Raw genomic sequence first — 26,682 nt, 5'->3', positions numbered from 1 at the left:
ACATTAGGGGACAAAAAAAATGTTCTTATTGCATCAGAACTTAACTCACAATGTCCGTACACAGGAGGCATTATCTTCAAGCAGAGGTCTCAAAGCTAAAGGCCCATGAGCATCACCGCCGGGTGACGTCTGCAGCCGTGTGCCTTCAGTGTCTGTTTTCGAGATGTGACTGAGGGACTGCTTGTGCAGCCGCTATCACTTGTCTTCTGTTGGCCTCTGCTTCAGGACCCTGAGGCTGTGTTTGGGTCCGCCGCTGTAGCAAGCACATGGCGCTCAGAGGCAAAGGTGATCATGTGGGCAAGCGCTCGGCTTCTTCTGAAAGAGAGAAAACATACTGGACAAGGTAACCTCACCATCTCTGAGATTAAAAGAGAGCACCAAACTGCTTTAAAACACAGCTGAACTTTGGTGGGGTGTTGGGTGGGCATGGTGGTGAAATATTGTCATTCGCTGCTCCTTGCTTCCCTGGACTCCTAATGTAGTCCATGTAGTAACCTTACACTAAGAAAAAATGATTTGATGCACATTCATAAATAAATTGCAACTATGTGTAAAAAAAAAAAAAAAAAAAGCATACTTGTTTTTTTATATTGACATAATCCACTTTGTTTGTGTTTGCTTATGTGCTAAAAGCGTTACTTGAGACCTGTTTTGCTGCTGTATTGAAGTAAATGCAGAGGTACAAATCCAGTATTGCTGAGTAGCAGCCTAGTGGAGTGCAGAGCAGCTAATGAGGATGTTTCACCACCATGTGGACTCATAACACCCAGGTAACTATACAACCCAACATTCTACCAAGGTTCAATTTTGCTTTAATACGATTAAAAAATAACTGTGGTGATTGGCTCACCTGATGGTGAAGGGGACTTGTCCTCCCCTGGAGTGGCAAACTGTAGATCAGATCCCAAAGCAGCTATGGAGCTCCTGGGTCGGATACAGCGGTCACCCGATAAACTCCTGCGGAGCAATGCCTGGACCAAAATATTTAAGGTCAATCAATTTCAGACATTTTTGTCAGTATTTTTTCAGTACATTTAAAAAGGCAGAATCAAGCATAAAACACAAAACACTTTTTAAACACAAACACAGCTCTTTTATCTTGTGGTTGCCTTACTTTTTTGTTTTGTTTTGTTTTTTTCTACTTTAATTTCCTGTTAGTGAGCCAGACTTATGATGACATAATTCTGAGGAAATGGAAGTTGAGAGACAACAGGGGGATGGAGGGGAAGGGCTAACATTTTCGGTGCCATCATTGCTGCATTTTGTTGTTGCTCTGACCTCTCAAACAAAAACTATGCAGCTACAGAGCTCACGACCCAAGCGCACACCTTACTGGATGTGAGGAGACGGTGTCTTCCAGTTTCTGATCATGAAATTCGGTTTCATTACCTTCTTATAAAATGGTTCAATGGTGCATTTTTTACATTCATTGATTGTGAATTGTAATCACTACACACAATAACATTTGCCTAAGCCCTCAAACCTACTAGGTTTGAAACTTTCTTTAAGTGTGGTACTTTTCATTTATTTTCTTCCACAACCTTTGGTCATTTTAAGGGAATCTAAAATGCTTCGGTAATGGAAATTTACTGCTCATATCTGCAAATGTAATGGAAATTTACTGCTCATGTTTGCTTAGTTAGTATGCCCTTGATTACCTCTGTTACACTTAGGCAACATCTATGTTCCGTTTTCTGTGTAATTTCGACGCTTCTATTTCTATTTCTACGCTTGTATTTCCTTTGTAATGAGCCCAGACAACAGCCCCGGTCTGCACGCGTAAACTTTTGATGAACTCTTTTCTTTTAGAAACTTGAACTCTTGACTTGAGGGACTTGAGCCTTTACTCTGAGGAGCTTGAACTTTTGCCTTGTCTCCTTTACCTAATTTGGAAATGGCACGCGCCACCTGTGTTCACACAGGATGCAGAGGTACTGAACTGTTGTATGATATTTTTTGTGTCAGTGTCTCTGCTTGTGACCACTCTGCAGGACTGTCCTGCAGACTGCCTTGCACTCTGCTTGGTTCTCCTCTTCAGCGCTGAATAATAAAAATGCACAAGGACAATTTATTGATTCCAGATCCTTATATAACCACCTATGAGAAAAATCCACGGCACTTCCACTTGGCTAATTTAAGGCGGTTTTGGTGGATACAAGGTTGGGATATTGTCTTGGATGCATGTCATGGATCTAGCATGGTGAAGTGCTCCAGCATAAAGCTCACCTTGCGTGTCATGGGGCTGGTGGGGGCGGAGGCACTGCTGTAGAGGCTGAGGCTGGAGTTGGACCTGCTGACAGTCAAACCCTTTGAGGAGCCTCCAGCAGGAGACAAGTACTTCTCCTTGATCTTTAGGTTAGTCCGACCCTTTACTGTTGGTGACATACAACAGGAGGAAAAACAATGAAATCAACAGTAAATAAATAAAAATAAGCATTTGTCTTGTTCTTGTTTTTAGTCGCTTAGTAGTTTGACACTTTCTTTTGGACAATTTACCATTTTATTTTTAATTATAATTTTTATTGTCCACTTTAGGGAGTGTAAAATCAGTTTACTCATCTAACTGTTGTTTACGTTCTGGCTGTAGTAGCTCTATTTCTTCATTTTATACACTACAGATTTGTATTGTTTGTGTTTTCTATATGGTCCCCAGAAAGATTAGCAACCACTTGTGGAAGCTAATGGGGATCCAAATAAAGACTAATAATAAAGAATAACTAATGACCAGATCTTTTATAATAATTAGGTCATATCTGTATGAAATAAAACAAAAAAAAAAAAAAGAAAAAAAAAGAAAAAAGAAAAAAGACAGGTCCCTGGCAGAAGTTGTTCAAAAAAAATATAGCAGAACGATTGGTCTCTAAATTCAAGCATAATATTAATCTAAAAAATGTTTTACCAAAAAGATAAGCTACATGTAGTGTCACAAGCGTTTAACAACTGCAAAACTGCAGCAGTGTTGTTGTCTTCGCATGGCAGCAATAAGAAAATGTAGCCTGTAAGTCAAATTGTAAATTCCAGAATATGCAGAGCAGATGTGGTTTAAGATTAACATTTGAAGAATTCGATTTTAACAATAATTTTAGGCCATAAATTTGTGTAAATTTGAGAGTCACAATCAATTATCAATATCAATTACTGTGGATCAAAATAAATAATATTTTTTCTCTAATCCAATCTCTGTCTGGTGCTGTCTTTTGTTGAGGTATATTTCCATCAGTTATTAGAGGTTCTGTGGTGGTGTTTCTTTACTGACCTCTACAGGGATCATTCTTGACCAGAAACTCGTCCAGAGCGGTCCAGCCACCTCCGACCCTCACCATCAGGGTGCTGCGGAGGATCCGAACCATCCGCAGCTGTTGGGAATCCCCGAACTGCAGCGTACAAAATATCACATACGTTTCTAGTTATTGTATCACCTCGAATTCTCAAGTACAGACAGGTACAGACAAGTGCAGACGGCGTTTCTGGGATTTTCTGTTGATGAATTTTGAGTTTCTAATGAAAATGCGACTTTACGGAAACATTTTCTGAATAGCTGTCTGAGAACGAAAATCACTCACCCTGTATCTGTTGGCACTTATTTGCTCCACCTGGAATCTCTTGGGGCAGTTACACTGGGATACCTGTCGACTCACCTGGAGGACGGAGATTTAACAACAAGATTTAGCATCTCACCCGTGTGGATTAACCACTCTAAAAAACAAAAAAATAAAACTGTACTTATATGTCTTGATGTAGCCATTGCACACTGTCCCACCTCTTCATTGATTTGGTCTGCATCCAGAGTTCTCCTGTATGGATCTCTGCTAGGGTGTAGCGCACTCACAAACTCATAGTAGTCAATGAAGCCGTCGCCGTTCATGTCAAAGATGTTTGCCACTGCATTCATCTCCAGAGAGTTTGTGGGAAATTCTACAAAAAAAGAGACATATTGAAGACAACCTTATTTTTAATAAACTGTGTTGAGTTCATTGCAAATATTTGGCAGTAAGTGGGCCATGAATATGCAATTTTAGTATAATTAATGCTCAAAAGCAGCTCTGTTGCCCATGGTGTAATTCATCATCTCTCACTATCTCTTTTGAAAAGTAGATAGTGAAAATATAGTAATAAACAAATTTTGGAGACATCTAATACAACACAAACCATGTATTTCAACCATTATTTATTGGTCTTTGTGGTGTTGAATGAAAACGCATGTTATTTATCCAATTCAGCTGCTAACCTATGAAATTCATGGCAGCCCACAGTGAGAGATACATGGGGTTAGAGAACACTGAAAAGTGAGCAAGCCTTACTAGAAGCAAGGACACTGTCAATGAACTCCTTGTGGCTGATGCGCCCGTCCTGGTCCCGGTCGATGCTGCGGAAAACGTCTAGGATCCGAGACTTCAAATGGCTAATCCACTGTATATAGCGCTTTCGCCAAACGTTGAAGTCGAAGTTTGCAAATTCTTCCATCTGTCCAGACGAAAGAAATCAACATCAAGCATCTCTCCAAGTGAATATTTCATTGAGCAAAACTGGTAACCTAGCAGAAGAATAGGATTCTAAGGAGTTTGTAGAGCTGCTCCATTGGCACCTGAACCCATAACATTTTACAGTGACATTTCAAAAGGGACAATAACCTCTTTGAGTGCTTGCTGGTGTTGCTCCAGACGGTTTTGTCTCGCCGCAGTCAGGAGCCAAAGTTTCTGCCAGTGGCTGACCAGCTGACTGAGCTGTGGGGTCTGGGGGTCAAGGTGCTCCAGGGGGACGTGTGCAGCAGGCTGGATCTTCTGAGTGCTCCTTCTTTCTGCATATAGACAAAGACATCTCAATCAGATTGGTGAACTAATTTCCTCCATTTTATAACCTTTATACCTGTATATCCTGTATATCACTGTTGCACAGCTGAATTCTGATTGGTCAGTGAAGGCATTCTGACATCTATTGTTTCTGAATAACAGTCAAATTAACACAAAAGCAACACACTTAGTCAAAATGTATGACATACACTCTTCCTGGCCTGTTTCTGGCAGTACTTTAGCTTGTTATGAAATCACTTTCTGTCACTTTCAACTTTAATGATTGCTATCTTTGGTAAGTACAAACATGCAACATGTGGGATACAGTGTCCCTTCATTAAATATCTTACATATTGCACTTTCTAACCATGTAGTATAGAATGAACCTTTTTCACAACAGTCATTTTGACATGAAATAGGAAGGTTTTACTAATAATATTGATTATAGTTGTATGCCATAGACCTATATGGACTGTAACCTTAATTAACATCATTAGTAACACATGTAGCTATCCTACTATTCCATGTCAAAATGGCTGTCGTGAAAACGTTCTGTCACTGGATAAAGTCATTGGTCCATGCTGACTTACTTGTGAGGGGCCTTTTGCTGGGAGAAGCTTGCTGTTTAGAGATGCTTTTGTGTTTGCAGGATTTCGTAGCATGTTCCACCTCTGGCACCTTTTTGTTCAGCTCCTCCATGAATACCTGTGCAGAGGAATGGTTCAGTGATATCAGAGTTCAGTAACCTCCCCTCTGTGCCTTCTCCAAGTGGTACATTTTTCTTCAAATCATACCATGTGCTGCTCAATCAGTTCCTGATTCTGAGCAATGGTCTCAGGCAGCGGCTCTTGTTCCCTGAGGTTGAGGGCCTCCTCTGCTGAGGCGATCCAGTCCAGAAGCCTCTGGACTTCCTCTTTCTCTGCCTCCAGTGCTGCCACACCGGACTGGATCTTCTGGCCCTGCTGCAAAGCCCAAGTCTGAACCTGTCACGAAGTAGTGTAAGAAACACACACCAGTCACATCTAGATGCTTTCAGATCTTGGCATTGCATAGTGGCATAAACTGCCAAGGCACTGCAACAATTACTCTCTTTCAGAAAGCTAACTCATATAGCATCCATATTGTTATGTATTATGTGTTTTTCTTTTATCATTATGTCTTGGCATGGCTACAAATGTTTATTATGCCATCATGAGACCATGTACCTCCTCATAACGGGTCTTGGTGACACTGATCCAAGATTTGAGGGTGATTATGGAGTCTGGGTGACAGGAGGATAGGATCTCCTCACCCAGACACCTGATGTTCTCCAGTTCCATCTCCTGGGCCTGCAGAGCACTCATTGACTCCTGCATAGAAGGGCAGACAGATTCAAGATTTTACAACCTTACTGGTCAGAGTGCACATCCTTCAACTTGGTGATTTGGGTTCAATCCTCTGTTGGCAAGTAATCCAGCCTGCTTAAATGTCCTTCAGCCAGATACTGACTTCTTATCAGTTCCTGTTGTTTAGCAGCCGACCCTGACCTTTGCCCTCTTCTGAGGAGGCCAAGTAGGACAAAATTACCACTTTGGAGTAATAAAGTATTGCATTTTACTGACCTGATGCTGTCTGCGGAAGGCAAGCAAGCCTTCCTCCTCCTCAGGTATGACCCCGTATTTCAGTACCCGCTCTGCCTCCGTCAGGCGCTCCATGAAAGTGTGGACAAGACCATCAAACTTTTCAGCCTTGCAGGAACAAAGATTGAGATTAGTAAGAATTAGGGTTTGATCTACAGTCTGTATTGACTTTTATTAATAGATACCAACTAGTCATCTGCTGCTGATATAATAGAAATTTCTCTGTGATTACGGCTACAAGTAAATTTCTTGGTCTGATTCTAATGCAGCACTTTGAATATGTACTGTACTTTGATCCCATGATTGAAATGCTGTTCCAGAGACTTTTCCGCCCTGTTAACATTTTATACTTGTCATTTTCAGCATTAAAATGGTCATATATAAAGCTATTTAATAATAGCACAAAATAATGTCTTGACAACTTAAGCCCAGAAATGAGTGTTTAAAAACTCAAATTCGTCTCAACCTAACAATAATTCAAAATTTCAATTTATGGATAGATCAGAAAATGTTAGTTGAAGAAGAATGATTTCCTTTAGCTACTAGATGTACCTGCTGAAGTGCAGCCTCCAGCCTGTCCTGCTTGGTGACCGACAATTTACACACAGCCTCCCAGCGACTCTCCAGTTCATCCATCTGCTCCTGCAGCCAGTGGGCATCAGCTGTGCTGCTCCTGGTCAGATCCCTAACAGAGCGCTTCAGTGTCCTAATGCACCCAGCTCGCTTCCCCAGCTCCTTTTGGAAAGCCTGAGAGAAAGAGAAACTGCTGAGAATACCATTTGCCTCCAGTACTGAGAATAATATCAGCATGTTAACATCAATAAATCATTACCACTTTAATTTTCTGACGCATAATAATTACTGCAAACAAAGATGATCACTGAGAAGAGTGGCAGCTTGTACTGGCCTCTGCATTTTACATTATGTACCACCGCATGGAGGACAGATGTAGAGTCAAATTTGAAGGCAAATGTAATTACAGCACTAAACAGGAAGAGGACACTGTTCCAGTGCTGCAGCTAAAGTTTTGAGTTTCTTGCAGTGGCTGATGGTGGAGTGAATGAAAGGACAATGGAAAAACTACTTCTAGCTTGTTTATACTCTTCATGAAAGACAAAGATGCCAGGGCAGGGGAGAGGGCACAAGTGGCAGCTCCACTTTGTGCCAGAAAGCAGCGAGATTTGTGGTGTTTGGAGAAACTCAAGCACAAACTGGCATAAGATATAAGTTGGCAGTCATTTCAACCTAGCATCACTTGTTTATGGTAACCACAGCAACTCATGACCATGTTTAAAAATGCTACACTTAAGTCCAGAATGAATGAATCATGATTCAATCACTTTTCATGCCCATGTTAAACTGTAAAAAACATCCAACATATATATGAAGCAGTGGATGATTTCTGTCGACATTACGAAATATAAACGAAAGACCTTCAAAAGCATAATGGGTGGTGTACCTTGTGTTTCTCTATGAGATTGCTGACCATGTCTTTGTCCCCACCAACAGGAACGTCTTCAGCTAGTTGAGGCTCTGCTCTATATAGCCAGTCATTCAGTGCCTGGAGAGCATCGGTGAATCTGCCTGAAAACAGCAGTGCCTCCTCTAGTTTATGTTGCCTGAGAGAGAAATACCAGAAAATCAAATTGGTAAAAAAGTCTACATTACGTTAGCCAACAAAATCATATTTTTTTCTTTCAACTTGGTAGATATGAGATTTGCCTTTGGATTTGTGTCTAATGTGACGGCGTCCCATACCTCTCCAAAGACTTCCCACTGATGGTGTCCCAGGCATCTTTGAGCTCAGCCAGCAGGTTTTCCAGGTGCTGTCTGTCTTGGTTGGTTTGCGCCCTCTCATGAAGGCTGCGACCACTCTTCAGTGTGGCATCGTACATGGGCCTCTTTGACCTCAGGAGTTTCTGGAACTCCTAAACACAAAACAATCAGCTTATCAATAAATGCATCGTCATAAACACGTAGCATAACCAAGGAAATCTGTTATAATGCCTAGTGCACCTTCTGTTCAGTCAGTTGCTGTTTGATTTCGTCATAGGACACAGCGATCTCTTTATGCGTGTCTAAAGTTTGTTCAACCTCAGTCATCCAGTCCAGCAGCAGGCGCCAAGACTCATTGAACTGAAACATGAGAAAGACATTAGACATAAATTTTACAAAACTTCTTCTGCTGAGCACAAGTCACAGTCAAACTACAGTTTTAGAATTTGAGCAAGAACATATTTTTTGATCACAGCAGCTTTCATTTGGCTTTAAACTTTAATATAATAGCATCCTTACCTGTCTGGCATTCTTTTTGACCTCTTCCAGTATCCTGCCTCTCTCTGCAGTGCGTTGTTGTAGCTTTTTGTAGCGGTCCTGAACAGTCATGATTAGGTTCTGAATCACATCGCAGTCTTCCTTCCTGCTCAGTTCTGTCAGTCTGGAGCCTGCATTCTCCACCGTGGTCTTCTTTTCACCATAACAGTTCACCTCATTCACCAGTGTCTGTACAGATGCAAGAATTTCAATGTTTACACCAAAAAGAAATGCTTCCAAATCTGGATGCAAATCTGGATCTGAAGCAGATATAAAAAGACCTACCTTGTGATCCTGTAGCTGAGCACAGACTGTATCCAGGACAAAACTGGCAGGAGGAAGAAGCCCAATGGACTCCTCGCACTTGGCCATCTTGGTAAGTAGTTCTTGGATGTTACTGTGGAACTCCTTGGCCAGACTCAAGCCTTCTGTAAGCTTTACCTGTGAGGAAAAGAACGATTTCAAAGCATGACACTTCAGTGTGAGGATGTACTCATGATACATTTGTGTGATGGTACTGACAAAGGTAACAAAGGTAATACATGATGGCTATGCAGAGTTTGTCTACCTTGCGCTCCTGGACCTTGCTGTAAACAGACGCCCATTTCTGTTCGAGAATACACAGGCTGTGTTCGGTGCTGGATCCCCGAACAACATTGCTGTTCTCCAGCATCCTGTGAATGGCGTTCTTCACATCTGTGTAGGCATGAAGCTTTGACTCCATCTCATTACATAGTTCCTATCATGAAGGATAGGCAATAATGACATTAATGTTTTTTTTTTAGGGAAAATTCAAGTTTGAAAAGAGACAGTAAATATATTAATTTACAGTATGTCCCTAAGAAAGATCTTGTCTAATTTTTTGACTAAAGGCTGACTGATCTCACCAGGTGTGCACTGAGCCTCTCACTGGCAGAGTCAGGCATCCCCCACATGGTCTTGGAGGAGGACAGTCTTAGGTCTGTGTTCTCCAGCCACTGTAGAAGATCCTGAATCTCCATCGTGACATCTTGCACCTGTGGTAAAAACAATGCATTAGCCAAGGCTTAAGCAGCACAGCTCATTAGACAGCAGGGTTGTCTAATAATCACAAGGTCCCTGGTTTGATCCTGGGCCTCTAAACACAGTGTGTTGAAGTGGAATAGAGCAAGACGTTGAACCACCAACTGCTCCTGATGTGCAACATGGCTACCTCAAATCATCAGTGTGTTTGAATGTGAGGCATTTACACTTAAAATGCTTAAGCGGTTGTTGGTGTAGAAAAGGGGCTATGTAAATACAGTCCATTTACCATGTTAAGGACTACCATATTTAAACATACACTGATGAAAGATATGCTACATTGCCAAAACTTTATCCCCATTTCTGTTGCCAGCTAGGGTATAATGATAGTAGGTAGTGTTTTTGGTCATTTATAGATGTGGGACAGCAAACTGTCAGTTTAGGGGGGAACATTTGTCCTGAACGTTTCCCTCCTTTTTTTTTTTTGATATGGCTTTAAAATACACTGTTGGACATTTTTGCCTGATCTTGCCCTACATTGTAATCATGAAAAATACAAGCCCAAATTCAGACTTGCTTGCCCTTCTATGACAATGTTTTCCAACAAATATTTCTCCAATTCCCATGCAAATAGTGACCACATGAGGGCGCCATCATACACTGATAAACAGACCCACTTCGGATGTAACCTATGGCAATAGCACTGCAGTACACCGGATAATACTGATATATGTTACTGTCACTTTCACATTATGATCCATTGCTGAATCCTCTATTTTTCTTTTCTTTTCACCTGGCTGAGGTTGTTCTCCAGCTCCAGCTGCCTGCGCTCAGTCTCACAGCGGACAAACTCCCAGCGCTCGTTGAGTTGCTCCAGGAGAGGTTGCAAGCCATTGGGGCTGTCTCCAGACCCGACCTCCAGCAGCCCCCTGCCAGCCAGGTTCAGAGACTCCACCGTACGGACATGGGACATGACATCATTCCGTAAGACCTTTGGGGTGGAGGGCACAATGGAGATTCATTGTTGCAGCAAAACCAAATATGTTCAAAAGTATTGTTTGAAGGGTATCTTCAGGGTATCTGTAAATTGTATTTCACTTTCACTTTCACCAATACAAGTGTACCTAATTAATAAAACTCAACCATTAATCTACGACTCTATTACTTTATTAGAGTCAAGTTTCTAGCACTGGGTTGACTGTTCTCTGATCCCTCCAAGGTGAGATTGAGTTCCTACCGTTGAATGTACCGAATATTGACATAAAGATTTGGCAGGCAGGGGTGGTGTATGGTGTACGTTCACATGGTCAGCTGCCACTAACCTTGTGTTTAGCCAGCTCTATCTCACAGGTCTGCAGGTCGATGCTGATCATCTGGCTGCCCCTCAGTTGTTCAGCGGTCCGGGAAAGCCATGTGTGCAGCTCATCCAACGTGTTTTGGAACTGACCTAGACCCAGGAGAGCACACTCCAGTTGATGCTGCAAACATAACACGGATTTGTTAGTAAAGAGCTTTCAGGTGAGTTGGTTGCCTCAGCATCATCAGGTGGTGAATTTCTGTGCAGGTGTTGATTAGCAACATCTGCTTTATTTTGTGTCAAGCAGCATGATTGTTATTGCTAACTAAAGTATGGTGAGCAAACTATTGCTGTTTTATTGTAAACGTGATAACACTGCATCAAGCGTAATAGTAGACAGTTGTATTTGTCAATGATATTCTTAGCAAAAATGTGTATGTGTGAGAGAGTGAGTGTGTGTGTATCCCTTTTTTCTTTCCCTTTTTAAATGTTTTGCTTCCTTTCCACCAGGGTCCAAGAGTCAGAGTCTTCACAATACCTGATGACCACTCCATGTTCTCACCTGTCTGCTGACGGTCTCCGACTCCAGGCCGTCCCAGCGCTGTCTGAAGTCGCACAGCGGTGAGACTGAGCCTGGACGCTCCGAGCCTGGAGACAGCCTGCACACAAAGCGATGGTTGAGGCTCTCAATCTCTATCTTCTTCTGGTAGAGTTCTCGCTTAAACTCCTGCAGGAAAGAACGAAGAATATTTTTTAAGTCACTTTCCACTGACCATTTCTCATGAATCACAAATATTCTAAAGCAATGTCTCTGTATCAGTGTGAAGCAAACTTGTTTATTAGACTGCAACTGGATAATTTCAGAGTATGAACTCACCTTGAGATCACATAGCTGTTCTCTGACTGATTCCAGGTCAGTTCCTACCATGAACTCCTCAGTAGACCTCAACTCAGCTGACTTCAACCACTCAAAAAGACCCTGTTGGCACAACAACAAAAGAGAAGAGCATGGTAAATTGTTTATTGTGTAGTCGCTGTTTGATCCACTCTGCTCTAAATTCTTGGTATGTACATGATTGTAACATCGGCATTTTTTTTTGTTCTAAACAGTGAAACATGTAACCCTGCTGGTATGTACAGCTGGGAACATTTTGTTTTCTATTGCAACTGTTTCACACAGTTAACACTATTAAGCTCATTTGTTTCCCATTGGCAGAGGACTACGTGTTCTGTCAGTCACTCATCAGCAAAGCTGCAGGGAGTGAGAGGGTGATCTCTGCCAGCGCAAAGCAATAAAAGACTAGTTTTGTCCTTGGCAGAAAGCCACAACACCACGGGACTCAAACTGTACTCACTGATCCAGTTATAACATTCTAAATCTAGTATTTGTTACACTACAAAATAAGCTGACTCTCACACATGCCTATTAGAACTAAAAATAGCGCCTCGTAGTTGTATGCCTGTGCCAACCAGTCACTGTTTCCCATTACAGTGACCATGATGTGATTTGGGTTGCTGTTCTATGAGTGACGAACCTAGCTCATCCAACACCTGCCTTCAAAAAACCCATTGCCTCTCTAGTATTTCAGCTCTAGCTTGTCCCCCATTGACTTTCTTACCACTGTAAAGTGGTAAGAAAACCTCCCTAGTCAAGCGTACTTGGAAAATTATCCCTTTTGTTGTTGTCTAGCTTGTTATTCACTGTCTTTCCCCTTGCCTCAGTTTTGCTGTCCTTAGTTTGTAAATTCATTGAGAGAAATAATAATAATAATAATAATAATAATAAAAAAGTCACATTCTTTCTATGTGGTCACATGCCAATAAAGCTGATTATGATAGAATACAAAGTTGGAGCACTGACAGTAGACAACATTTCAGAAATGGATGTTGAAACTACAAATTCTAAAATGTGGATGCTTCACACACATCTTCAACCCAGCAGCACAGAGGATCTATACATTACTATAGTTTCCACATTACCACAGTTTCAAGATGGAATTACTGTCACTAATTCAGTGTCTGACCAATTGTGAAATATGGTCACAGTCTCAAATTCCTATCAGTTCATCCTTTAGTCCAAGTGGACATTTGTGCCAGATAACAAAATTCCCTCCAGGTGTTTCTGAGATATTGCGTTCATGATAAAATGGGACAGACATGAGGTCACAATGACCTCAGCCATTGACCTTTGACCACCCAAATCTAACCAATTCATCCCTGAGTCAAAGTGGAAATTTGTGCCAAATTTTAATAAATTCCCTCAAGGTGTCCCTGAGATATCACATGCATGACAACGGGACTGACGGACCAATCAACAAAAACATAACACTTCCAGCAGCGGCTGTCACCAGAGCAGAGGCATAGATACCTGCATAGTGTCCTGATAATGTAGGGCCATCTGCAAGGACTCCTCCAGTTTTTTGTGGCATTCGTTCCAGAGTTTGCTCAAGTTGTTCCATGTGCAGTAGAGCTTTAGGACAGGAAATGACAGGGTTTAAGACAGACATGCCAACTAATTAACTAAAAAAAGATGTAATTTAAATCTGATTTCAGCACTAACCTCATCTAAGCTCTTTGTAACATCAGGTTTGTCTGTGTCGCCGCATGCTGACATCAGGTCCATTCCCAAAATGCCAAGGGTGTCCAAATCTCCCTGCAGACTGTCTATGTCCTCCCTGAGAGTCTGTAAAATAACATGAGGGTTAGACGGGGTCATTATTAAGACCTATCATGATCTGCGATGGGACAACAATGGGTCACCCATGCTGCATCTGAGAAACACGCATGTCTCATCTTTTAAAAGCCTCCACACGAACCTGCATGGTTTCCAGGCTCTGGCGGATGGTTTCACAGTCAGTCCTGCTGGCGTTTAGATCCAAAACCGCCTGCTGAGCGTCATTGAGTGCTGCCGTGACATCGCTGACATCACTCCAGAACTTGAGTGCAAGATCCAGGAGTTTCAGCAGCCAGCTTTCCCTTTCCTCGGCCTGAGAGTGAGTCTCATCCCACAGCTGGGAGAGGCTGGACACACGCTCCTGGATGGCTTGAGGGAAACAACAAAGAAGATAACTGCATCATTCCTGAGAATCTGTCGTTTTCCTAAAATAAAGAACCTTTTGAAGAAATCAGCTTTATCAGAAATTACAAATTAAAGGATATACACAATGCATAGTAGTATCTCTAAATGATTGCCACACTGGGGGTTGAGACATTCATGTCTATACAGATGTTTCATAGCTGAGAGGAATGGCAGCCTCCACTGCATTTTCTATTTTGCGCCACTAGGTTACATTAGGAACATAATTTGCTAGATTGCTTTAGCTCAAAACAGGAAGAGGGTGCTGTTCTTCCAAAACAAATGCAGCATGTACATCCTTTTTTTGACCGGATGCAAGGAAGAAATTTGTTCTTCACCTTAACCATACCAGCATGAGACTACAATTTGTCCCCATCATGGTCTAATTTCTTTACGGTATTTAAAAAGAAAAAACAATGATATATTAATATTCAACAAATCACATATCACTTTTAATGTCCAGATCCTATGAACAAATCCTATAACTATAATATCTTTTCGTGCAAAGAATGAAAAACATCCATTCTGATTTTACCTGTACCAATTGAGCCATCACCAGCAGCCTGTGTGTTAGCCAGCAGCTCATCTGCCTGTGACTTGACACTGCTTAGGCCCAGCTCCAGCTTAGAGAGCTCAGCTAGGGTGTGCTTGTTGTCCTGCAGCTGTTCCTGGATCCTTGGGGTGAGGCCTTGAAGGGAGGTGGGACTCTGTATGCGACTGCGTAGACGGTCGAGACTCTCTCTGATAAGGGTCATCCTCTCATTCAGCTAGAGGAACGGGAGATTATGTGAAGTAATGTGTGTTTTTCATGCAATTATTCAACACCTTCAGCGCCAGAATTCAGTATTTCCCCCAGACACTTAACACAGGTGTAAAGCCAATGAAACAGCTTCTGTGGCATCATTGGACAACTCTCCACTAAAAGCCTGACTAATGAAATTCTTTTAGGTGGTTTAGCAACTTCTTAAGCCACAGTGAGTAAGATTTCCTTACAGGTTTATGCTGTTTGGGAAAATCTCCCCACACCATACTGGAATGATTTCTCTGGTAAGCATGTGTCAGTGTGTGTATAATAACATTTAGCTTCCATCACCTTGGCAGAAGATGAAACTGACTGCCCAATTTGTGTGATGTGCAGTGTCTGACACATTGCCTCTTGAAGCTTAAACTTTTTCACTTGTTGGTGATGCTGTGGTGGACCAACCAGATTGATTTAGTAGATTCTGGATGTAAATGTAAAAATGCATCATTCCCCAAAGATTCATCAAGTCTGTCCCAGGAGTGTCTGAGATATTGAGCATGAAGCCTAGTGCCTAGTGCCCTGTGCTGGCACTGTGTTGGGCCAATTAGGTTCATGTCCAAAATGTCAGACCCAGGTGTTCAAACCCATCATTCCCCAAGTTTCATCCAAAATGGTCCATCAGAGGCTAAGAAGTCACAAGTAAGTAGAGACAAATCCATAGTCCCCCCAAATCTACGATTGTACAACAAAGGCCAATATCAGCCTGATTGCTGTTCACTGGCAAACTGTTATATCATGCAAACCCTAGGGTGTGTTTCTTTTTGCTCATTTGTATTCACCTCATTCTGTGTACCATATGATATATTTGCTGCAATGAGAGCACTCATAATTTTTCAAGCATTATCTATAATTAGCTTTAATACCTGAGTGTATCGAGGCAAGGACTCCTCAAGCAGATTGGCGGCTTCTCTGACCCGGTCTCTGATGGCTCTATGCTGCTCCTCAGCCTCTGTGGCCTTTCGACAGAACTCGTGCCCCTGGCTGGGATTTAGCTCTGACAGGCGCTTGGCCAAAGAGCACAACCGTGCAATCAAGGGTTTGTGTTCTGCTATAGACTCCCTCAGACCCTGGGGTTAGGAGACAAGGAAGGACAGTTATTAGCAGCATGGAGAGTGGTGTTTTTAGTCATAAAAAAAAAAGAAGGTGAAAAAAATGGAATGTTTTTTTCACCATTGGAATGGAGTGAAAAAGAAAAAAAAAGGAAAAAGGAAGAGCCAAGTTGAGAAAGTCCCATTGTCTCACTTTCCCTGCATTACCTGATGAAACAGAAATGCCTTTATAAATTAGTGGGAAACTAAAGCTGTCGGTAAGTAGATTACATTAAAGAACCGAACTGTACCTGAACAGATCGGTTCTTTTACCATGAGGAACACGGTGTCATGCCCTGAGGTATAAAAGGACTTCATTGTTGAAATGGACAAAAAAAAAGAGAAAAAAAAGAGAAAAGCTGGCACTTCAATATGAAGAGGCAGGTGTCCTGTACCTGTAAGAGGTCTTGTTGTTCTCGAAAGGCTTCATAGCTAATGGTGCTCAGGGAGAGCTGGCCAATGATGGTTTGGGTTTCATCTAGCCAGGGTGACACCTCAGCCAGGCCCTCTGAGAACTGGAGAAGCAGTGACTGAGCATGTTCAAGCTGCAGGACCACGTGGGAATTGGTGGCTGAGGTGGTGTTGCATTGTTCCTGCAAGGCCTCTAACGGGGTCTGCAGGGAAAAATGAGAGAAAATCAAGAGGTTTGAAAATGTAAATTTTTGTCAAATTCATTGGAATTATCAATAGAACTGTCATCATGAATTATGAAGTAAAATATATAGCATTTAGTGTACCTGTAGATTGACTGTTTCCCCTTCATCACTGTATGTTAGCAAGATTTCAGCTATCTTTACCATCTTTTCGATGTTAAACCTGTGCTGGAGAATCTCCACTGCCAAAATCTATTCAGGAGATAGAAATACATCAAAATGAATTCACAAATTCAGCGTCTGATCTGTGTGTTCTAAAGTAATCCAGAAATCTTAACATAGATTAAATATATTTTGATGGACTCTGTGAATTCAAATTGGGAAAGATGTTTGTGCCCAGCATGTCCTGACCTTCTGCTCGTACAGCTGTTCTGATATGAGCTCCGGATCCAAAGTAATGGCTTTCAGCTTTTCAAGACCCAGCGCCGTGTCTCTGAACCAAGCCATCTCTTTCATCACTGCCTGTTCCAACTGATAAAAATACACACACATGTTAATGCTTTAACATAATCACTGAAATCAGATTGTAACTTTTTTTTGTAAAATCTAATGACACTTGGAAAGAGAGAACATATTGGCTGTAGAATCTCTCCCTTTGATGGACCAGATAAGAGGAAATTTTGATGATCCCTGTGGGGAAACTGGGTTGTTGCAGGAGCAGAAAGCACGCGGTTACACCAAAAAGGGAATATAAACAAGAATATTGCAAATACGGTGAGGGTATTGATCATTACAGCCCATTCTCATTTCCAGGGCATCAAATATGCATCTGATACCAAGGTCAAAGATACCCTTCAGCATCTGATACCAATGCAAAAGGCACCTAGTAAAAGCCACAGGCACTCTTTGGTGTCGGTATGAGATGTAGGTTTCCAGTGAGACCTTTAATGTGTGATGGAGACCTTGTCCAGTTTCCTTCCTTAATCTTAACCAAGTGGTTGTCTACACTTAACCACATGTCATTGACACATGACAAAAGCAAGAAAGCCTGATGCATCTCATCCTGATGCCAAAGTAACTCTTTTGCTTCAGGATGACACACAAAAGGGGTGTGACCAAGCTAAGGTATTTGATGACCAGGGAACGAGAATATGTTGAACATTATATGAAAGAGAGTCATATGTGTTCCAGCACATAATGAGGGAAAATATATTAATGGTGGTATGAATAATACAGATTTCAGCATTGGGAGGGTGTGCAAACAACAGTAGGAAAGCATATGAAAGAATAAAACAATACATATGTATATGACGACAGCTAATATTAACACTGCTATCATCACTGACTAATGTTAGCAAGTAATTTGTTGTCAGTGGACAGATCAATGTTTTCCTATCTTCTTGTGGGTGACCATGTTGATTGCAATGGAACACATTTAGCATAGAAGTGGGAAGTTCCAACTCAGAAGTCGGGATATGTGACTGCATATGTTACTGGGTATGTTACATTACATGAAAGGTCATGTCTAGATGGTAACCATAGATTTGCCAAACTCTTGCGGGATTTTTTTGTGTTGTGTCTTCACTGTGTGTATTGGTTATTATTGTGTACTGCATTGTTAACCAGTTGCCTACAAACACAGTGAGACATGAATATTTTGAAGAGATTCCAGTATATCTGCCATCTGCCATAGCATGGCCAGAGTCAAGTGCTAAATCACATGTGCATTTGTAAGAGTGTGCAAGAGGAGTTTCTCAAATGTATGAGTTACTATCCAACCCTAACCAACATGACCCACATGAAAGCTTTTTATTACTTTATTTCAATGAAGGTAGACACATTACCCTTTTTCTCTCAGCAGTGCATAATACTGCATCTCCAACAGGTGTCTGTGCGCCTGCAGCCCCCAGCAGCTCTCTCTCTATGCGGCCCAGCCACAGGTGGAGGTCCTCCTGGCTGGAGGTACAGCGACTGGAGGCCTCCAGGGCCTGCTCCAGCCTCTGCAGCACATCCACACTGCTCAGACTCAGCACAGAGCAACGGATACGCAGAGCATCCATCTTCTCCTGCACCTGCTGGGCTTCCTCCTCTGAAACAAGCCCACCGTGGCATGGGATATTAGTCGTGATGCTCTCAATATTGAAAAAACTATCTGTTTGAATAATTGCACTAAATTGTCCAAATATCAAAATAATTTGGGCTGACACTAGAGTGGATATTGATGGGTTCAATGCCACATTTTGTAAAGTATGTGTCAGGAAGAGGCTCAGATCCAGTACAAGTAACACCTTCATGCTGCATTCAGTTGGAAAAAAAAACCTTGCCAGCGGCTGAAGTACAACAATGGTCTGCTTGGAGCTCCTCTAAACATGAATCCAGTGGCAGCCAAAATCACAAAAATAGCCTATACAAAAAACATTAACATCCACTACATCAAGAAAAGGCTACAATTCATAGAACTACAATATACAGCCAAACAAGCCAATAATATCCATCAGTATCAAAGTCCCACATGTGGACAACCTATCCCAACACACAACACACCAGAGAAGACAACTATAGCATGTATTTTATAACACTTCACTAGAAACATCAACACTTTGTCAAACATTGTTAGACTCTGATATTTTACAAGAAGCATCTTCCAAAAAACACTGGAGACTTAGAGTTTCATTGAGACCTTTGGGCTGGACTTAAATAGAATATCCATCTGCATTCAGCTTGGTGAAGTTTTGTGTCAAGGTCTCCACCTCTATGTGAATTCCTATCAGCTCTATGACAAAGAATAAGAAATCAGAGACCCGGTGACCGGCTTCAATAAAGTGTCTCGTATTAGGAGATTTGATGTCATTGTCTCTAACAGCTCCTGTTTAGAGGAGCTCCAGGCAGATCATGCCCTTTGACTGAGACCCACCCTTCTAATTTAATCATTTAGATCTGCCTGTGACCTATTTCCTCCTTATAAAAAGAGATACACCTTTTGTGTTTGACATTACACTGATGATGAGCCCAGGATAGAAACGCTTGTCTTTTTAAACTCACTTTTTGGCACTTTCCATCTGACCGTGGTGATATAGGCTAAATAAATTTCTATCGTCTAACTTCTCTCTTGTACTTCAGCCTCTGTCAAAGAATTTTTTTTTCCCCTGGTGAATGCAGTGTGCAGATGTTACTTGTATCTAACCTGAGTGTGACATTTTGAATCTTTCATTAGGTAATTCTACAGTAATATACAATATTAATACAGGTTTCTATAGTTTCCACTCTGTGCTGTTACAAATGCATAATTTCAATTGGCAGTTTCAAGCCAAAAATATCAGTATTGTGATCTATACTGTGATACAAGGTTATATCTTTAATGTAGATGTTACCTGAAATTGCGTTCATAAGATCATGGCCTGACTGCTGTACCTTCCCTAGTTCAGCAGTTTTGACTTTAATCTCTTCGACAACAGCCTGAAAGACAAGTTGGAAATGAGTCAAAAATTCTGTCTTCAAACATCTGAATACAGTGCATACTGTACATGCAACTGAATCACAACCTTGGCTCGGTCTGTAGCCTCTGAGAGATGCAGCATCACTCGCTCAGCATTTCGTAGCTCTGCCAGGCCTTGTTCCACAGATATCAGCCACAGCTGCATGCTGTCAACCCCCTCCTGGAAGAGCTGTGCCCTGGGCAGAATGAGCTCCAGACTCGCCCTCCTGCCAACAACATTCACAGCAAGAATATTTATTGCCATTGATGAGCCCCCGCAGTTTTAATCATACAGGCCTACATTCTAACAGCACTTGTAAGCCACCGTCACACACATTGATTATGTTTTCCAATACAATTCCTTATGTATATTCAAAGTAATAGGTGAAATACATGTCATTTATAGTGCACTATGAATGACGTGCATGTGGCATTGCCAGTTTAAGTCTTCACCTTTGTTCTGCCTCCAGCAGTAAGGCCTCCCACTTCTGTTTAAGAGTGGACAGCTTGACCCTTGCCTGCTCGCCCTCCTCTCCTGGGTGGGCCTCTACTAGCCGAGGACCCTCCAACATCATACCGTCCATACTCCGTCTTCGATCTGATAGGAGGCGCTGCAGGAGCTGTGTGATGACAAAAAGCATCCATCTGAACCCGTGCATGGTTATCCAGTGCAACTGATATCAAAACAGTGCTCAGATCTCAACTTTAATGTAGGCCTACAGCTCTTTACACCTTCGTAAGAGAGATGGAAGTTTCAGGAAAAGAGCGTGCATATGGTTAAAGTTACCAAGGCTTTGCTGAGACACAGTCACAGTCTCAACTGTATTAATTCAGAGATGACACTGAGCTCTTATTGTGCATTGTGAAAATGTTTGTGTTATATCTGAGAGCTAATTTCACAAAATGTAATTGCTTGCAGTGAGTATTAACATTTATCTTTGTCCTACTCTTGTTTTCCTGCCTTTGTGTCAGCGTGGAGGAAGCCCCGTCTCATGTGTCAAGCTAACATTGTTAAGAACCAGGCAGGTTTCGCCTCATCCAGAGCGCTTACAATGAACGCTGTTTACAACTGAAAGGTGAGAGACTTCTCTGGTCTTTTCATGCCCCCAGGAAGCATTCACACAGACATACTGAAGCTCATTGTGGCTCTGAACGTTACCTATTCACCAGTGAATACAGCAGGGTGTATATCGTAAAGGGAGTCCTTGAGCGTTTTCTGTGACCTAAGAACAATCTTCTATAGGCAAATCTTCCTGCTATAAAGTTACAGCTGCAGAGGCGTTTTTTTGGAACAACAGAGAAAGGAAGCGATGATGTGCCGGTGAGAGCAAACCTTTTGTTCCTGTAGCTGTGCTTTCACCACTTTTACTTCAGAGGATGGGGGTTTCTGATTGGCTCTGAGCTCCTCTATCTCACAGACCCAAGTGAGCAGTGCCTCTAGGTTTTGGAGAAATGTCTCAGAATCTGTGGAATCGTCTCTCAGTGTCAAGGCGGATCTTGTTCCCTAGGCAAAGAGAATGATGCAAGAAAAAGCATAAAAACAGAACAAATTCAGGTGAAAAGAGTTTTGCTCTTGCATACAAACTAGAACACTGCAAAAACGCAAAATCTTACCAAGATTATTTGTCTTATTTCAAGTCAAAAATGTCTTATTTCTAGTCAAAATATCTCATTACACTTAAAATAAGATATGATCACCTCAAAAGTAAATTGTTTTTAGACAATTTTCACTTGTTTCAAGTGAAAATTCACTTGAAACAAGTGAAAATTTGCTTGTTTCATTGGCAAAATTTGCCAGTGGAAAAAGTGAAAATTCACTTGAAATAAGTGAAAATTAGCGAGAAACAAGAAACAAATTTTGCCAATGAAACAAGCAAATTTTCACTTGTTTCAAGCAAATTTTCACTTGAAACAAGAGACAATTGTCTAAAAACAAGTTACTTCTGAGGTGATCATGTCTTATTTTAAGTGTAATGAGATATTTTGACTAGTAATAAGACATTTTTGACTTGAAATAAGACAAATAATCTTGGTAAGATTTTGAGTTTTTGCAGTGAAGATACCAGAAAATGTATCTATGTATAAGTCAAAAGGGTTTTGAAAGGCTAAAACATACCCTCCACCTATCCAGGCTGGAATCCTGGTCTGAGCTAGAGTGTCCATCACTTTGGAGCTGTAAAATAAAATGATCAGTTCGCATATTGCACCAGTTGAAAATATCATTTTTTTTTAATCCACTACCATGTCATACAGAACAAATGATATTGCCAATAAAGAAAGTGAATAGGGTGACAATGATAAAAAAGGATGAAATGAACAGAAAGAAAATGTTTGGTTTGGTTGAAAGTTGATGTTGTTTTATCAACCTCAGCAAGTTCCTCAGCAACCCCATTCAGGACTCTGACAGTTCTGGTGACTATGGGGTCCCCTCCTTTTTCTCCAGATGGATACTCTGTCACCTCCACAATTTCCGTCACGATCGTCTCTGTCACCTCCGTCACCTCCGTAACCTCGCGGGATGACAGGGTCTTCCAGGACCAGGGGCTCCCTTCTCTAGAATCTCTCCTCTGGAAGCTGGCCCTTCTCTCTGCAGAGCCCTTATCTGGTTGTGCCAGAGGAGATCTGCCAAACTCTGGAGGCACTGTTCTCCTTGTTAGCGTCCCATTTCGGGATGTTTTTATTGGGGACGGGGTGCTGTGCCAGGCATTATCCAGAGTACTCGTGCTCCGGATTGTAGGGGCAGGGGAACTGCGGAAGGGTTTGTCCGAGATGGGAGTATGAACTGCTTCCTCCCTCCCTATATCCTGTGCCACCTCTTTCTCCACATGTGTGTCTTTGTTGGCATCCTCCCTGGCTTTGTCTCTAGCTGCCTCATCTCTTTTGACCTCCCCGTGATGCTCTGGGGGGTGCCACTCTCTCCGTCGCTGGTAACATTCCTTCAGGAAGTCCTCATCCGATCTCACATGCTTGGACTTCTGGCCCAGGCAGCTGGGCCGGCTAATAAGGTTACCCATAATCCTTCAGCCCAAAGGCTAGTGAGGTAATAGGTGAGGGAAGGCCCCTCGTCCATGCATGCAGAAGATCCTTCAGCTGCCTAGAATAAGACAAGGGGGCTCTGGGTCATCATGCAGTGTATAATTTGTTAACAAAACAAATACGAGTCATCTTTTCTAAAACCACAACTTTCCCACTTTAAATTCACTCAGTACTGCCAAAGCTACATCTACAGAGGACTGATAATGAGAAAACATGAGAGCAATCTCTCATTTCAATAGCATCACATCTTTTATTTGCAAATTATCTGTGCCAGTGTTTTCCTTGGCACCGAAAAGCTAGCAGGAGAACTACAGCAGAGACACTTGGCCAGGATATTCCCTGTCCCTTTGTCCTCCTTTAGACCACATGCACAGATGCTTCCCTCTATCTCAGATCACCAGCTAAAATATTCGGGGTATAGAAATCTATCTGACAGGCTTTGTCGAGGATCCCACTGTTGAGCCTGGCACCCAGAAGCCGTGGCACCCGGCCAGCTCTCTCTCTCTAACTCCGCCTGAACCGGTCCTGGGAAACCCGTTAAGGATCTGATCAAATATGACAGCCATAAAAATGCCGACACCGCCTCATTTCTCTGGATTTTAGGGTATGTGTCTGTGTGTGTGAAAAGCAGAGGGGCATGCAGCCTGTGAGGTGGTAGCCTGGACATAGAACAATGAAAGTACAATGTTATTAGTAACATTGTACTTGTACAATGATCTTATGAACGCAATTGTACTTTGTTTCATATCTCCTCCATTGTCCAGCAGTCACAAGTTACAAGGTCACATCAAGAATGTAACAGCAGTTATACTCAGCTAACCTGCCTGGTTATTTGCAGAATGATTACATATTTATAATGTAAATTACTACATTGCAGTAGGTTATCTCATCATGATGTAATTTATATGTGGATGGGACCTTTTTCATTTCATATATAATTGATTTGTTTTATAATGGTCCTAATAATCATCACAAACTGCAACATTTTTTACATTTAAGAATGATAACTTCTCACAAACATCTTGATTCACCAAGAGTGACATTTTTAACTCCAAAGAGTCCCATCAAAAGTATTGGCAGTGATAGTTTCAAACTGTGTCCCCTGTATCTGCCTGCCTAAACTCAGTGCCCTCATTGTTTTGACAGAGGGGTTAGAGGTGAATGCAATTATCTTGGTCTAGGGGAGCTGAGGTGAACCCAACAGGGGATCACGGGGAGGGTCCTGTTGAGGCTGAGTCCTCTCTCTGAGGCAGGGATGGATTACTCCATTCAGACTCCCAAAGGTCAACCCAGGTCATGTCTGACCTCTACAGATCTGTGGGAGGGCCAATATGGGTCACTGAAGAGGAAATTGGGAAGTTGGTTCCTCAGCCTACTGGAAGTTCCTTTTTTCTGACTCAACAGATCTGAAGAAAATAGATTTACAGTGATGTTTTGTCTCTGTTGCTCATTTTTAACATACAATAGCACAGTGAGATGATTACTGTCAAAATTAAGCTGCATGGGTGAGTAAAGCCTTTAATCTTTGTCAGATGCTGGACACAAAGAAAAATCTGCAGCCAAGCAGACATAGCTCTACTGTACTACCATCAGCAATTTCTATCCCATATCCACATCCTATCAAAACTCATTTAGGTGTCTCACAACCATGACGCCAATTAGAACCACAATATATCAACATCCTTAACTAAATGAGGGTCCAAAAATGACCTAGTTTTATACGATGCCTCCAAGTGCATTAGACCAGTAATTACCTTCATCTTGCATGGCTCTGCAGAGCAGATGATGCAGTCAGGGGATCCACAGGGGAGTACACAGTCAGATCAGAGAGTGGTGCCCAGACAAAGCCCCAGCCCAAAGATCAATGATTACCCAGTTAGCTCAGATCACTGCCCAGCAGTCTCCTGAGGAGGTGCAGAGAAAGTGTCTGTGGCTGTGTCCACATGGGTTAACAATTCAAGACCAAGGGTGTGCCGTGTCTGGTTACTGCACTTCATGTGCGCTCTTTTACTAAATTACATGGTTGGTAATGCGCCGATCGTACAGCGCAGTAGGTGGAGACAAGCTGAAAAGCCTCATTAGGCATCAGTGAGATTCTAGTAAAATAATAATAATAATAATTATAGTAACCAGATTAGGCCACAATATGGCATGCATTTGTTTTTTTATTTTTTTGTTGTTTTTTTTATGGGCATTTCTCTCCCTTACATCAAGGTGTAAAATAATGCCATGACCTAAATTATTCTACTGGCAAAACAAACCAGAAAAATCCTCTTAACATGACTCAAACCTTTATCTCCTTTCTGTATGTTGAGACTCTAGCGAAACAGGGAACCAGACAACCAATCCTCCATTTAACCCATATCGCAGATGACCCAGCCGTCCCACCACTTAACCTGTTTTGAAATGACCCTCGACTCAGCCCAGCCCATTCTCTGCTCTCAGCGCTGATTTATGATACATGCCTGCAGTCCATTTCCTGATGAATTTGATTACTGGCATAGTAAAGGGGTTTCCCTATGGCATGATAAAAGGAGATGTGCAACACGCCAGAAAAAAAAAAAAAAGTCTAGATTTTTTTGTCATTCCATGCACTGTATCTCATTTGTGTCTAATCCTTTATTTATGATGTATATTCATGTAAACACTGTGGAGCTTGTTTTGATCAACACCTCACGCCCCAGCATGCTGTACAAAAGACCCAGCTAATGTTTTGCCTCTACTAACCCATTTACCCGATACAAGCAGCACTGCACAGTCGGGTCTGTAATTAGCAGCTGAACAATAATCATCCATCACAACAGTAGAGACCCACATTGTTGTGTCTGTCTCCATTCAGGGAGGTCCTAAAGTAGTAATCACGGTAGTGGTCGCTAATCAAGGGTGGCAGCTGTGCATTCACCCATGAGACTCATAACATCTTAGATATCGAACAAGGTCACATGTTCATTACAAAGACAGTCCTCTAAGAGATAACCATGTGATATAAAATCAAACTTTTAGCGAGATGAGCGGTCACTGTTCTGAACAGGGCCATGCCCACTGAGGTATTTTAAGATCTTGGTCAGGATCACACCCCACTCTACAGCACATGTTGATTCCATTACCTCTAAAAGCTTATCTGTAAAAGGACATCAAAAATAAATGCATTACTTAAAAAACACATTCTTAGGATTAATTTGTGTCCAATTACTTCATTACTACCAAATTATATCTTTTTCCTAAGTAGTGTGTGCTGAGGTCGAGCTCACACAGGACAAACAGTATTGAAAGGAGGACAATATACTCACAACAGGGCGATCCATTCACACTGATTTGGTTTCTAGTGGAATATTTCACTCCCCATGGCACTGTCCCCTTTGGCTTAGTGAAGAAAATCCCTCAGTCCTAACCCATACATTGTCACATGGCTTTGTGCTACAGCCACTGACCAGCAAACTCCTAAACCAAACTCTCTTAAGCCAGCCCTGGCCTGCTGGCGGTTTTTTGGCGGTTTGAGCAAACGTGAGGCGTACTCACCCTGAAGCAGAGCTGGGCACAACGGCAGGAGTAAAGGAATTCAACTAGTCCTCAGTCACCATTCAAAAAGGA

The 26,682-nt window shown here is 41.9% G+C and overlaps 2 protein-coding genes and 1 long non-coding RNA gene across 3 annotated transcripts; all 3 read right to left on the bottom strand.

Annotated features, from left to right (window-relative positions):
* Positions 1–211: 211 nt before the first annotated feature.
* LOC115373961 (microtubule-actin cross-linking factor 1-like) lies at positions 212–3,341 on the bottom strand. The gene is made up of 4 exons (XM_030072632.1): positions 3,257–3,341; positions 2,227–2,372; positions 851–971; positions 212–315 (listed from the first exon to the last, which is right to left on the bottom strand). Exons 1-4 carry the CDS (start codon positions 3,321–3,323, stop codon positions 290–292), a joined length of 360 nt encoding a protein of 119 aa, XP_029928492.1. The 5' UTR covers positions 3,324–3,341; the 3' UTR covers positions 212–289.
* A 174-nt stretch (positions 3,342–3,515) lies between these two features.
* On the bottom strand, positions 3,516–9,395 carry macf1b (microtubule actin crosslinking factor 1b). The gene is made up of 15 exons (XM_030072067.1): positions 9,291–9,395; positions 9,008–9,163; positions 8,705–8,911; positions 8,426–8,545; positions 8,168–8,337; positions 7,869–8,028; positions 6,962–7,156; positions 6,392–6,517; positions 5,996–6,139; positions 5,585–5,773; positions 5,381–5,495; positions 4,632–4,798; positions 4,302–4,464; positions 3,761–3,915; positions 3,516–3,638 (listed from the first exon to the last, which is right to left on the bottom strand). Exons 1-15 carry the CDS (start codon positions 9,393–9,395, stop codon positions 3,516–3,518), a joined length of 2,295 nt encoding a protein of 764 aa, XP_029927927.1.
* Position 9,396: 1 nt separating this feature from the next.
* Positions 9,397–10,553, bottom strand: LOC115373963 (uncharacterized). Its single transcript, XR_003929577.1, has 3 exons — positions 10,518–10,553; positions 9,610–9,738; positions 9,397–9,461 (listed from the first exon to the last, which is right to left on the bottom strand). It is a non-coding gene; the product is annotated as an uncharacterized LOC115373963 (long non-coding RNA).
* Between the last annotated feature and the right edge of the window lie 16,129 nt (positions 10,554–26,682).

This window comes from Myripristis murdjan, chromosome 16 (assembly GCF_902150065.1).
Source record: "Myripristis murdjan chromosome 16, fMyrMur1.1, whole genome shotgun sequence".
Taxonomy (NCBI): domain Eukaryota; kingdom Metazoa; phylum Chordata; class Actinopteri; order Holocentriformes; family Holocentridae; genus Myripristis; species Myripristis murdjan.
Note: the sequence above shows the minus strand (reverse complement) of the source record. Positions and strands in the feature narration are given on the sequence as shown.

Excerpts from the sequence above, each read along its gene's own strand:
- LOC115373961 (XM_030072632.1), bottom strand. The coding sequence starts at position 3,323 with ATGGTGAGGGTCGGAGGTGGCTGGACCGCTCTGGACGAGTTTCTGGTC. Across the intron at positions 972-2,226 it reads CCAGCCCCATGACACGCAAG|GCATTGCTCCGCAGGAGTTT; the intron begins GTGAGCTTTATG and ends ATTTTGGTCCAG. Across the intron at positions 316-850 it reads CAAGTCCCCTTCACCATCAG|AAGAAGCCGAGCGCTTGCCC; the intron begins GTGAGCCAATCA and ends TCTCTCTTTCAG.
- macf1b (XM_030072067.1), bottom strand. The coding sequence starts at position 9,395 with ATGCTGGAGAACAGCAATGTTGTTCGGGGATCCAGCACCGAACACAGC. Across the intron at positions 8,912-9,007 it reads CTCAGCTACAGGATCACAAG|ACACTGGTGAATGAGGTGAA; the intron begins GTAGGTCTTTTT and ends GCATCTGTACAG. Across the intron at positions 6,140-6,391 it reads CCTTCCGCAGACAGCATCAG|GAGTCAATGAGTGCTCTGCA; the intron begins GTCAGTAAAATG and ends CCTTCTATGCAG.